This window comes from Zonotrichia albicollis, chromosome 17 (assembly GCF_047830755.1).
Source record: "Zonotrichia albicollis isolate bZonAlb1 chromosome 17, bZonAlb1.hap1, whole genome shotgun sequence".
In the NCBI taxonomy this organism is placed as follows: Eukaryota; Metazoa; Chordata; class Aves; order Passeriformes; family Passerellidae; genus Zonotrichia; species Zonotrichia albicollis.
The window spans coordinates 13681860-13695000 of record NC_133835.1 but is presented as its reverse complement, the minus strand read 5'-3'; the positions used below and the strand labels follow the sequence as shown (position 1 = coordinate 13695000).

General features: G+C 43.6%; 1 protein-coding gene across 1 annotated transcript in view; it reads right to left on the bottom strand.

Moving 5' to 3' along the window:
• Nucleotides 1-13141, bottom strand: part of LOC106629490 (uncharacterized) — a 33803-nt gene that overhangs the window by 7093 nt on the left and 13569 nt on the right. Inside the window, exons 6-13 of the mRNA XM_074553781.1 lie at nt 12629-12784; nt 10794-11205; nt 10158-10320; nt 7815-7926; nt 3667-3757; nt 3050-3136; nt 1279-1431; nt 34-163 (exon numbers count right to left, since the gene is read on the bottom strand). Of these exons, the coding sequence (XP_074409882.1) occupies nt 34-163; nt 1279-1431; nt 3050-3136; nt 3667-3757; nt 7815-7926; nt 10158-10320; nt 10794-11205; nt 12629-12784 (1304 nt within the window). The remainder of the gene's footprint in view (nt 1-33; nt 164-1278; nt 1432-3049; nt 3137-3666; nt 3758-7814; nt 7927-10157; nt 10321-10793; nt 11206-12628; nt 12785-13141) is intronic.

Genomic DNA, 13141 nt, shown 5'->3' with positions numbered 1-13141 from the left:
TGATTATTATTTTCCCCCCTGCCCTCCTCTCACCATCAGGAACAGCCTCAAACTGGGTCAGCTCCTGGGGGAAGGTGGCCAGCTCGGGCTGCTGCGAGAGGATCTGCTCCGCCAGGGCGTGCAGGAGGGTGAAGGTCCTGTCCCTGCCCCTCAGCAGGGAGAGCTGCAACAGAGCCCAGCAACAGCGCACCCTGAGCTGCCAGCCCTCAGAAATAAACAGAACATGGAAAAGGAGCAGCAGAGATGCTGATGGATCCCGGGTATACTTGGCAAGAATAGAAAACCATGAATGAAACCTCTCCTTTTCACGTTGCAGTTTCACACGCACACACTCCTGGCTCGTACCTGGTGTCTAACCAGGGCCTGCAGCTCACAGAATTGTCACAGACATCTTTTATGGAAAATCCTTTCCTTGGGATTTTTCCTCCTGAGAAGCTGGGAGGCCTCAGGAACAAAATGCAAACATTGATTATCTGCTGCTGTGGAATGCAACAGGTGCATCTGGGATTGGGCTCATGTGGTTGTTTGTAATTAATGCCCAATCACTGCCCAGCTGTCTGGACTGTCTCGGTCACTCACAAACCTTTGTTATCATTCTTTTTTTATTTCTTTCTAGCCTTCTGATGAAATCCTTGCTTCTCTTCTTTTAGTATAGTTTTAATGTAATATATATCATAAAATAATAAATCAGCCTTCTGAAACGTGGAGTCAGATCCTCGTCTCTTCCCTCACCCTGGGACCCCTGTGAACACCATCACACACAATTCCTCATGCCAGGGGATTTTACTACCAGGGCAGGCAGCATTTTGATGCTCTGCCTCATTAGAGGCACAGTTTTTATTTATTTATTCAGCAGCACAAAGGCAGAGCTGCTGCATGAAGGGGGGGACACAGCTTGTGATCACAGGCACCAGAGGATTCAGGGTTCAGCAGCAGCTCGGAACCAAACCAGGTGGTAAAATGCGAGCTCCTCATTAGGAATTATTACCTCTCTCCACACTGAAAATAATTACATTTATTATTTAGTAGCACTAATATGCTAACAAATATTAACATATTAATGCTAGCAACCCTAGGACAGGATGACTTCAGCAGCAGTTTGTAACCAAAGCCAGGTGGTAAAATGTGAGCTCCTCACTAGGAATTATTACCTCTCTCCACACTGAAAATAATTACATTTATTATTTAGTAGCATTAATATGCTAATATTTGTTAGCATATTAATGCTGGCAAACCTTAGGACAGGGTGGCTTTAATGACAAGGAGATATTTACTCACCTTGGCCAGCGAGGACAGTCGGAACCCTCTGGCCACCTCCTTCCCAGCTTTTTCATTCAGGTGGTTCCCCATGGCTAAAATGTACTCCAGGACAGCCACAAACTTGGGGCTGGACTGCAGCTGCTTGCTGGCTTGGATGTTCTGGGTGATCAGCTGCAACACACAGAGCTCCCTCAGCCCGGCTGAAAATGGGGATGAACCCGTGGGTTCTGTCCTTCCCTCCCTGCCCCAATCCCCCAGGGATTTTCTGCAGGGCCAAACCCCCCAGGACAGAGCTGGGCTGGCACAGCCCCCCCAAAAGGATCCCCATCCACCCTGGCTGCCAAAGCAGCCCTGCCACAACAGCCGGGCACAAAAAGGGCTCTGCCCAAATTTCAGGGGTCAGGGGAAGCCGAGCCTGGAGCTCCATCCCTCACCTCTCTCCCTTCCATTTGCACCAGCTCCGTGCTCTGGAGCTCCATCCCCTCACCTCCCTCCCTTCCATTTGCACCAGCTCCGTGCTCTTATCAGAATTCTCAGCACAGTTTCCCCACAAGGAAGAATAATAATAATAATTTCCTGTGCTCAAACTCAGTATAATTCAGTTTTCCCAGGGAAAAGCCACCTCCCTTCTAGGGGTTAAAGCATAGAAGGGGATTTTGTTTTGAGTTTAAAAATCTGTATTTTTTAGCACCACACCTCTTTTCATCAGTCACCAACACAGAAATTTAAAAACAGGGAGAGGGTGAAGCACTTGGGTGCACTGAAAGCTGTTGCTAAAGCATTTAAAGCCCAGCTCAGGGCCAGAGGGTGCCAAAAGCTAAAATTCACATTGTCCCTTAGGATTTCAGGTGTATATTCTGGCTTTAAAAATACGTGCTAGCATGAATAAGAGCACACTTAGCCACTAATTAGCTCTTCAGTGAACATTAAATATCCATCAAAGCAAACAGTGCGTGGAATAACTTCAAAAATTCAATACTGGGCTTCAGTGGAGGACAGCAAAGGTGCAGGGTCAGGAATGTCTGCACCTCCCCTGTTCCTTCCATCTGCCCCTCTCCTGAGCTCCCCTCACTGCTGCCGTGCTTTTAATCACAGACAGCCAAAGGACGACAACTTGGTCTCACAGAAATTCTACATTTTGTTTTCATCCCTGTGCAGAACAAGGGCAAAACCTCTGAAACATTTTGGTGGTGTGGAAATGCTTGTTGTGAATGAGAGCATGGACAGAACCCGGCAGGTAAGGCAGGGTTTGGAGCAGCAGGGTCCATCGTGAGGCTGGCACTGGTTTGTCTGGGTCATACTGGGGAAAGGCAGAGAGGGACTCCCAAAAATCCCAGCCCAGAGCTGTGATCCTCAGGGGGAGCAGCTCCTCCAGCCTGCAGGAAATAATAAATCTCTGGGAGATTTCTCAAATTAAATTCCTCCTTGCCTTAGACTGGTTCTTTCAGCTCATGGGGCCAGAACCTCCCCATGAAGGGAATTGAATTTTAATGGTGAAATTCACTTCTGGCTTATCCAAAGAAGGAGGAAAGTTTATTAACTCCAGATAAAATGTTGAAAATCTTTTCCTGTTCTTTTCTCTCTCTCGTTGTGGAAGTCTATTTTCTACTGCCATGCCCATTGTCCTGAACCTTGGTGGAATAAGGATGATATTAAACACATAAGTGGAAAAAAAAACCAAAAATAATCCTCCCAAACTAGAGAGCCTTGAAATCTGCACTGAGGTGATTTGGGCCTCCCTTATCAAGCTGCCAGGATCACAAACACCCCAGGAGGGCCCTGTACTCACAGGCTCCAGGTCTCTGATGCTCTCGGGCAGCTCACGGACGCTGAGCAGCAGATCCAGCCTCTGGCCCAGCTGGGGGATTTTACACATCTGCACACAATTGAGCAGAACCAGCACAAAAACTCACATTCATACCAAAAACGTGCAAATTCCTTTCATTATTTACTGAGCAATTCAGCTGTGCCAATGTTTGCCTAATTTCTGTGCTCATTTATTAATTTTATTCTGGGCCTTGACTCTGTGGATACACTCTGGCACAAACCTGCAGATTCACTGTGTGCTCCTGGGCAGACTTGATTAAAATCCATTGCAATCCTTTCTTGTGAGCAAAAATCATTAAATACCTATAATTTTATAGATTATGGCTTCTAGATTTTGGGAATCTAGATCTAGGTCAGGATAAATACTCTGTAGGAAGAGGAGGGAGTGTGACTTGGAGACACAAAGGGATCCATAGTTCTCTTTTTGTCATCCCAGGTCTTCATCAGAATAATCCTTTTATACTGATTCTGGGCAACATTGTAAATTTAAATGCTAAACAACAGCTTCTTGCAGTGGTTTCAGCTTGGAGAGTGCCCTAAAAATAGGATGTGGTGTCTTTTAATGTAGAAACTCCTCACCTCCAACATGAACTGGTCAACCACGTGCAGCTCTGAGCACGGCCCCTTGAAGGACAGGTACCTCTCTGCATCTTTGGGTGTGGGCAAGTATCTGCAAGGAGAAAATTAAAATTAGGGATCCTCTTCATTCTGTATTTTGATAAAATAATTCTGCCATTCCTTGCCCTGGAATCGCCTGCATTTTTTGTGGTTTGTGTGTTTCATATTTACTGCTTATCCTTTGGAGGCATTGGAACCACCTGGGAGATGGGAAGCAAAAGCAAAAGTGATCTGCAGATAGCTCTGGATATCTGGAAATTATTCCATGTAGATAAAGCTTGAAAACAGCCAGAATGCCCACCTGCAGATATTCAGAGGATTTAAAATGACAGAATAGTTTAGAAAAGGTGAAACCATTTGACAGAGGAGTTCAGGCCCTGATTTCCAAAGAGGTTGGACCCTTTCTTATCTCTGTTAATTCATAAATCACAGAATATCCTGGTCTGAAAAGACCCACAGGATCATCTCTGTTATCAAAGATATTATCACAGAATCACAGAATATCCAGGGCTGGAAGGCCCACAAGGATCAACTCTGTTAATTCATAATCACAGAATATTCTGGGTTAAAAGGGACCCACAAGGACCATCTCTGTTATCACAGAATATCCTGGGCTGGAAAGACCCACAAGGATCATCTCTGTTATCAAAGAATAACTGAATTATTACTGGGCTGGAAGGGACCTACAAGGATCATCTCTGTTAATTCATAATCTCAAAATATTCTGGGCTGGAAGGACCCACAGGATCATCTCTGTTATCAGAGAATATTCTGGGATGGAAGGACCCACAAAGATCATCTTGGTTAATTCATAATCACAGAATATTCTGGGCTAAAAGAGACCCACAGGATCATCTCTGTTATCAAAGATGTTATCACAGAATCACAGAATATTCTGGGCTGGAAAGACCCACCAGGATCATCTCTGTTATCAAAGATGTTATCACAAAATCACAGAATATTCTGGGCTGGAAAGACCCACCAGGATCATCTCTGTTATCATCTCTGTTATCACAGAATCACAGAATATTCTGGGCAGAAAGGACCCACAAGGACCATCCTGTCCCTCCTGGCCCTGCACAGCCACCCCAACCACCCCAGCCTGGGGTGAGCAGAATTAAATCAAAAACCTTGATTTTTACAGGGTTTTTCATTGCTGAAGCAGCGACAGCACAAAGCACAGACCCACAGCTTCCCCACAGGGTCACAGAACATCCTCCAGGGCCACAGAATTTGACAAGATTGATGCTTTCAGATATGCCTCCTCTTGGAAAAAACAAGCCCAGCAGCACAGCTGCCTTCCTTCAGAGATGTGCCTGCCTGTGTGAGCCACCACAGGGGGAATTCAGAGCTTTTCTTCAGAAAAACCAAACCCATGGCACAGCTCGCATGTGAGCAGTGTGAAAATGCTGAAATAAGTATTCAGGTCTCCTCTCTCTTCTTTCTCTTAAAACAAACTTCTAAATTTGCAGCAGGAGTGATTAAACATTCATGGGCAGAGCTACACATTTCCAGTCAAAATCAGGGAATTTTGTCAAAGATGGAGAAAAGCAAGTATTTTAGCATGTTAAGCACAGGACAAACACCAAGATTTATTTTACCGTTGTCAATAATTAATATGACATTTCAATTGTAAAATTGCTGGGGGTTTGAATGAACTCTAGTTTGTAGCAGATGAAAATGTAATCCTTTCAGCCCACTTTACCATCAAGGAAAAAAATGAATTTTCATTCAAAAACAAGTTAGCTGTTGGCAAATGAAAGGGTGTTTACTCATCATTAAAAATAGTTTGAGCTTTTAAGCAAATTCATAGAACATATTTTAAAAGGTGACAGAAAACATCTTCATTTAATCACAAGTCTGATACCCCATAAAATTCTTTAGCTGCATTATGCATAGAAAATGGAAATAACAGATTATCTGGAAGGTTTAAAGCTTAAAGCATTAAACAATGGGAGCCATGAGAAAGGAGGCACAAAACCACGTGCACGCATTCCATAAATATCTTTGTACGTGAATGCAGCTCTAATGGAATTTGCACAATGAAAAGGATTCCCATTTCTCTGGAAAAAAAAATCAAGTTTAGAGAGACATGGAGTGCTTTGCTGGTAAGACATGAGGATAAAGAATCATCCAGAGGTGGAGAGGTTTCTGTATCAAATTCATTCTTGAAGTTCCCAATGATATCCCACCACTTCCATTGGATGCACGAGCAGGACACTCCGCCTTGAAAATGGAATTTTGGCTTTGACTTAAAGTATTTTTCACTCTCCAACAGTAGGATTTTGACAACTTTAAGTATTTTTTTCCTCTGCCTCAGGTTTAACTTTTATATTTTCAGATCCTGTGCTGCTTTAGTGTGTGGGTCTGGGTTCACATTATGGGACAGTGAGCTCTGTGCACAGAGCAGGGAGACAAAACAATTCCTGCCCCAGCTGGGCACCAAGGACAAATGCCCCAAATCTCAGCCCCAGAGCACAAACCCCGTGGGCTGCAGAGAGAAAAACAAGGATGGGACTGGATGGGCTAAAGCTGGGATGGGACAATGAACTGCAAGGTGCAAACGGAGCAGAGCTGATCCCAGGGACAGAGCCCGTGCCCCTCGTGCATTTTGGGGCCATTTTGGGTCATCTTGGGTGCAGCCCTGGCTGGGCTCTGGTGCTGCCCAAGGTGCATCCATGGAGGAGATCCTTTGGATAAATCCCTGCTTTATTCTGTAGCTCTGTCCAGTTTCTGCTCTACCTCAGCCTCTCAAGGCATCACTCCAAATAAGAGGATTTTGATAAAGTATTTTTCACTCTCCAGTGGTAGGATTTCGACACTGTGCCCTGGCTCAGACCCCCTGACAGGTACAATTTGCACTGAGAGCAATTTTCCAGCCCTGTCCTGTCCTGTTTGGACTCTGTCCTGCCCACAGGTTCCCAATGAACTGGAGGCCACAGTTCCAGAGGTGGAATTTGCCCTGGGACGCCAGAACTGAGTGGGAGCTCTCCACAAGTGCTGAGTGCCCTCCTTGTGCTGTGCCAGCCCAGCACAGAGCCTGGTGCCAGGGAAACCTGGGGTGGTGATGCTCCAGGAGAATTCCTGCTCCTGCCACTCCCCAGTGCCTTGGGAATAATCCAAGATCTCATTTTGAGACAAATCCCAACTTTACACTCAAAACTCTCGGGGTGGAAAAAAATTCAGTTTCTTTTCAATGCAAGATTCATCGATTTTGGCAGTAAACAACAATCCCAGGGACAGAACCCTTGAAGGCAGATAGCACGGTTTGAATCCTTGAAATTATACAGCACAGAGCAAGACAACAATCGATATCCCTTACACATTCCACTGCTGGGAATATTCCCTCAGCACTATTGCCATCAAAGAAAGACTTCAAGGAAAAAAAAATATGATATTTCAAGCTTCATTGCCATCATTATTATTATTATTATTATTGTCTGATGGCAAAGAGCCCAGGGGCCATAAATCAGTGATGCCACAGCAGTTTCAGCAGCCTGGAGATCCTGGACTGAGCCTGCAGTGCCAGGACTGAATCCTGAGTGTGATAATTCACTGTGGGGAGTTTTGGAAGGAATTCGAGATGGGACTTTTGAGTTGATTTTTGATGATGCTGTTTATTTTCTTATTTTCTACTCAGGTAAGAAGGGTGAGTTCAGCTCACATTGCTAAGGGATGGCTCAGAGGGTCACAATGCCCTTAATTACAGGACCCTTAGTTACAAGGAGTTTCACACCAAGCTTCTGCAGGTAAAAATGTTTATTAAAATGGCCCAAGTATCACGTGGGGACTGGGATGGAACAGATCCCACTCCAGGATCCCACTTCTTTCCTTTCTTTCTACATCTCAAACTATCCAAAAAGATAAATTCCAGTGAATTTCACACACCAATCGTTTGCTCGCACTGAAATCTGTCCAGCTACAGAAATCTCCACTCTGCTTCAAATCCCAATCCCTGCCACACAAATATTCCCAATATCCCACAAACCTCCTTTAACTCTTGTCTGCCTTCCCCCTCTCCAAACCAACTTTCCAAACTTCCCTTCATTTGCAGAATATTCTGCCTTCTCCAAAAGGCCCCAAACCCAGACAATTCCCCCCAAAATTACCTTCTCAGTGCTGTGATCTGCTCATCTGTGAGCCCCCCACTCTCCTCGTGGATGATGAAGAGTTTGTCCTTCAGCTCGCTTGGTTTTACACGGAAACTTTTAAGGAAAATGTCTGGAGAAAAAGGATTCTGGGGTTAATTGGAAAGAAATGCTGAAGGGAAGGGAAATCACTGAAGTATCTTACCTATACTTAGCAGAATTTAAAAAAAGAAAGAAAAAAAACCCCAAAAAACCAGAATATAAAATATTTAGCAGCTGCTATTATACGGCAAAATCTCAGTCTTCATATTTTCTTTACATTTACAGAGCAGTCATCACGAAAAAACAAATCTCAGGATGATCTTCTTGTCTCTTACTGATACCTGCTCCCTGTGTGGCAGGAATTTCTTTTTTCAACAATAATCCACTGAAGAACTTAATTTTAATTTATATTTTCTCCTACACTGGCCTTGAATTTAGTATGGAAATGTCTCAGAATTCTCATTTTCCTCTGGTGTTCCCCTCAAAATCTCCAGAATTTTGAACCTACTGGCATTTTCAAGCTTCATGGTTTTATTCATTAATTTAAGGACTGTGGTTTGCAGCACTTGCAGGAAGATTAATCAGAATTCTCAGGATCAAATTAACTTTTGATCTGAGTACTGTCCATTATAATAAGGATATGCCAAAACTCTCACTGATGAGGATAAGATTAAGAAAGGGATGTAGAACATCTCTGTGAAAAACGCTGTGAGAGGAACAGGATCAAAAGGAGGAATTGTGCTATTTGCAAAGCAAAAGAAAGACATTTCCTCAAAGAAACTGCAATAATTTAGTAGATAAAAGCGCTATTACAAGATTCTTTTATCTGCAACAGCGCTTTGCCATCACTCTTCCTTTTAACCCTTCAAATTGTTAGTCAAGGGATGCAACAATTCTGAGTTATCTCCATTTACATGTCCCAATTAAAACTTTACATGCTCTCCAAAATACATTTTTTTTCTTATTCATATTAATCAAGATGAAATCATTAAAACTTCAGAATTGACTGCCCCAAATTCTTTACACATGTAACCATCTTAAAGCATCTCCAGGTTATAGAAATTTTTAGGAGAGGCATCTTTGTAGCAGAAACCAGAGTGCTCTTTGAAGAACAATTACTGCTTCTCCTTTAACATCCACCACTTCTCATCAAGGGAATGAAAGAGCTTTACAATATTCTGTTGGGGGGAGAAGGCCTATCCTTGTTGATCAGCATCGACTCCGTTTATTCACTCCATCAATCACTTTTTATAACCGTGTTAATTAAGTTCATGCACATTGCAAACCTGAGCTCACAATAGGTCAGAGATAACAAACCAACTCCTCCTTATGTTTCCAATACCAAGATTTGGGTTCTCAAAATTATTTTTGCTTTCCCAAAACAGCCAAAGATAGAATATCTACTTGTTATGAGAAAGCTGCCTGAGAACTCTGGTATGCAAGGTTCTCAAGGCCTTCATGTTTGTCACTTTTACTTGTAATTAAAAACAACCTGAGAACTTCTACTGTTTACAGAAACAGGCTGTGAGAACCTGTCCCCCACAGCTGCCTCCCAAGCCATTTCTGAAAAAATCTCCAACATTGCAGCCCATTAAATTGGAAAAGCCTTTGCAGTCAGAGGCTTAAATTGACACCACAGGTGTTGAGGGTGGCTTCACACCTCTGCCCCAAGACAGCAGCATCACAGCTTCTCACAGACATCTTTTATGAAAAATCTTTTCTTTAGGATTTTTCCTCCTGAGAAGCTGAGAGGACTCAGGAACAAAATGTAAACAATGATTATCTGCTGCTGTGGGATGCAATAGGTGCATCTGTGATTGGCCCATGTTGAATGTTTCTAATTAATGGCCAATCACAGTCAGCTGGCTCGGACAGAGAGCCAAGCCACAAACCTTTGTTAGCATTCTTTGCTATTCTATTCTTAGCCAGCCTTCTGATGAAGCCTTTTCTTCTATTCTTTTAGCACAGTTTTAATATAATATATATAACAAAATAATAAATCAGCCTTCTGAAACATGGAGACAGCTCCTCATCTCTTCCCTCAGCCCAAAACCCCTGTGAACACGGTCACACCAGCTCAGGGGCACAGCCAGGTTTGGATTAAAAAACCAGCTTGGGGTTTTATCTCTACAGCACAAGAGCCCCTTTGGAGCAGCTGAGCCCTGGGGTCTTGTACGAAGAGAGAAGCACTGAATGAAAAGAGGATTTCCACCCAGCCTCAATCACTGCCCGTGAGCGGCAGAAAGCACAAACAGCAAATGCAGGCAGGGCTCAGCCCAGCTCCCAGAGAGAGCTCACAGCCCCTGCTGTGGATTCACTCACTGAAGTTGTGTGCAACTTTTCTGTCCAGCAGGATGTGCTGGTTCGCCGGAGGCTCGCTGCCCAGAAGCACCGCTGTGTCCTGGATCTGGAACTGCTCACACAGCCTGCACACGTCGATTTTCCTCTTGCACGGGTCACACGATGCCCAGACAGATTTTTGGATCTAAAAATACAGGAGGGACACAGGGTAAGCAGCAAGCCAGGAGAACAGAGGATCTTTGTTCCGGGCATCCAGGTCATTTTGTGGCACAGCTGCATTACTGTAACTCCCCGTGTCACATGGCCACAATATTTAGGTTTTTCCCTTTAACAGCTGCCTGTCCCTATAGGACATGAAAGAACACAAGCACACACTGCTGTTCTCAAGGCGAAGAAAAAAGGGAAGTTTATTTTCTGACTCCAACATTTAAAGTTTTCCAAAAGTGACCGTTAGATTGGAGGGTGACAGTGCCACCTCTCCAATGACACCGGACAGACCGACAGTCCATCAGATTTCTCTTCTTCTATAAAAGAATGCAAAACAATGAGTTATTTACAGAAAGCGTGTGAGAAAGTTGGCTACAGGAATGTCAACATCAGAAGGCTGAGAAAATCTTAAAAAACCAGGGCGACAGCTGCCCTCAGTTTCATCCTCACCTTGTCCCCAGGAACGAGGTCCCAGTGGAAGGCCTTGGTTCTCTTGGCTGCTGGAGGGGCACTGCAGGGCTGTGGCAGGGCAGGTGGGGCTGGTGGCACCTGAGCCCTGCCCAGGGCAGGTGGCAGCGCTGCTGCAGGGGCTGCCTGTCCCTCTGCAGGCTCTGCAGGCTTGCTCGGGCTGCTCCTTGCAGAATCCCCACCAAAACGGGCGCTCTCCTCTCTCTGCTCGCTCAGAGGCACCGCGAACTCCTCGTAGTCAGCCTCGGGGATGCTGCATCCCGCAGAGCCCTCCGGGGGCAGGGCGGCAGCGCCGCCGGGCCGGCAGTGCCGCTCCAGCAGCGACAGCCACTCCCGGAGCAGCCGGCCGGCCACATCGGGGCTGCGGCTCTGCACGCTCGGCGGGACCCGCAGCCTGCAACGGGAAATCATCCAGAAACAGCGGCAGGAGTAAAAAACCACCCAGAAACAGCGGCAGGAGTGAGCGGTATCCTGCGCAGCACAGGGTAATAATCCAGGTGATTCTGGCGGCCTCATTCCTCCAGGAATGTTCTTTTACTCTGCTGCCAGAGCCTGCGTGCAGCACCTCTGTAGAGGATTCACAGCAACCTCCATGGCAGGGAGGAATGATGAGGAGTACTCCATCGGTATCAGAAAGCTAATTAATTACTTTATTATACTGTATTATTCTATATTATATTATACTACATCTAAACTGAATCTGCACAAGCACTCAACTCCACTGCCCAGAATCTTGTGGCTGTCTGCTGACCAACAGTCTGGAGATGTGCTTGGCCCTGACAGGCCAAGGAAACAAAACCCCATCACTTTGAGTGAGCAATCTCCACATTGCATTCTATGTTGGCACCAACAATATATACCCAATATTATATTTTATATATATAATCATATAAATATATGTATTACCAAATATGAGTATATATAAGAATTATATATATAAGTATATACTTTGTATAAGTGTATATATATATTATATAAGTATATATATATTATAGAAGTATATATATATTTTATATACTTATATATATATTTATAAGTATATCTTTTATATCAGTATAGATAAGTATATATATGATTATATATAAGTATATATATGAGTATATATAAGAATTATACTATATTATTCTATATTATATTAAACTATATCTAAACCATATTTTATTATATTATAAATATATAATACTATTATAATATAATATATAATACTATGCATGTAATATATTATAATACTATTATATTATATATAATAGATACTATATATAATAATACCATAATTACATAGTATATATAATACTATATAAAAATAAGAATTATATATATAATACCATATAAATATAAATATAAATATAAATATAAATATAAATATAAATATAAATATAAATATATAAATAAATATATAGAAATAAATAAATAAATAAATATATATATATATATATATATATATATATATAAAATACATATATGTGTTACCAAAGATAAGATAAGAATTATACTATAGTATTCTATATTATATCACACTACATCTAAACTGAATCTACTCAACCCAACCAGATCTCATGACTGTCTCCTTACTGACAGGACACAGCTGGCAGAGATTGCTCAAAGAAACAAAACCCCATCACTCTGGGTGAACAATCTCCATGTTGCATTCTACTTTGGCGCAAACAATGAAATTAAAATTGCTTTTTCTTTCTCTGAGGTTCCTCTCTGTGATTCCCGGCAAACATCCATGGGAAGCGGCGCCCTGCTTTTCTCCGTGGAGAGCCCTGCAGCCCCAGCTGTGCTTTGCCAGATGTTTAATGAGCAGTTTTACTCACAGGTAGCGGCGGTGCCCGGTTTGCAGGGAGAAGGAGCTGCCGGCGCTGTCCCTGCCGAGCGCCAGGCTCCCGGCTGCCAGGGCAATGGTGGCCGCAGGGCTCCTGTGCCCCAGGCTGTACAGGGTCAGCTCTCCCTCCCGCAGCTCTGCCAGGCACCTGAGGGACAGGGGATGCACACACGGCTCACTGGTGTCCCCTTCACACAGCCCACGGCGATAAATCTCCACGTTCTTGCAGCATCCTCCATGGAACAGTCACAAATATCAACAGCAGAGCGTCAAATCTGTGAGCTGTTCTTATCTGAGAGTTGCTTGCTTTCATCTGACACCAAACAAAGTGTGGCATAAAATCTGAACAGCCTGCCATGCCCAGTGAGAGCTAGAATTAAATCTGACCATCAATTCAGAATGACCCAAGTCCTGTTAATTTTTCAGCCATGCTCTGTCCTTCCCTCTCCATTTACTCCTTTTGTTTATTTGGGGTAGTGGATCTTTGGGACTCTGAGCTTTACAG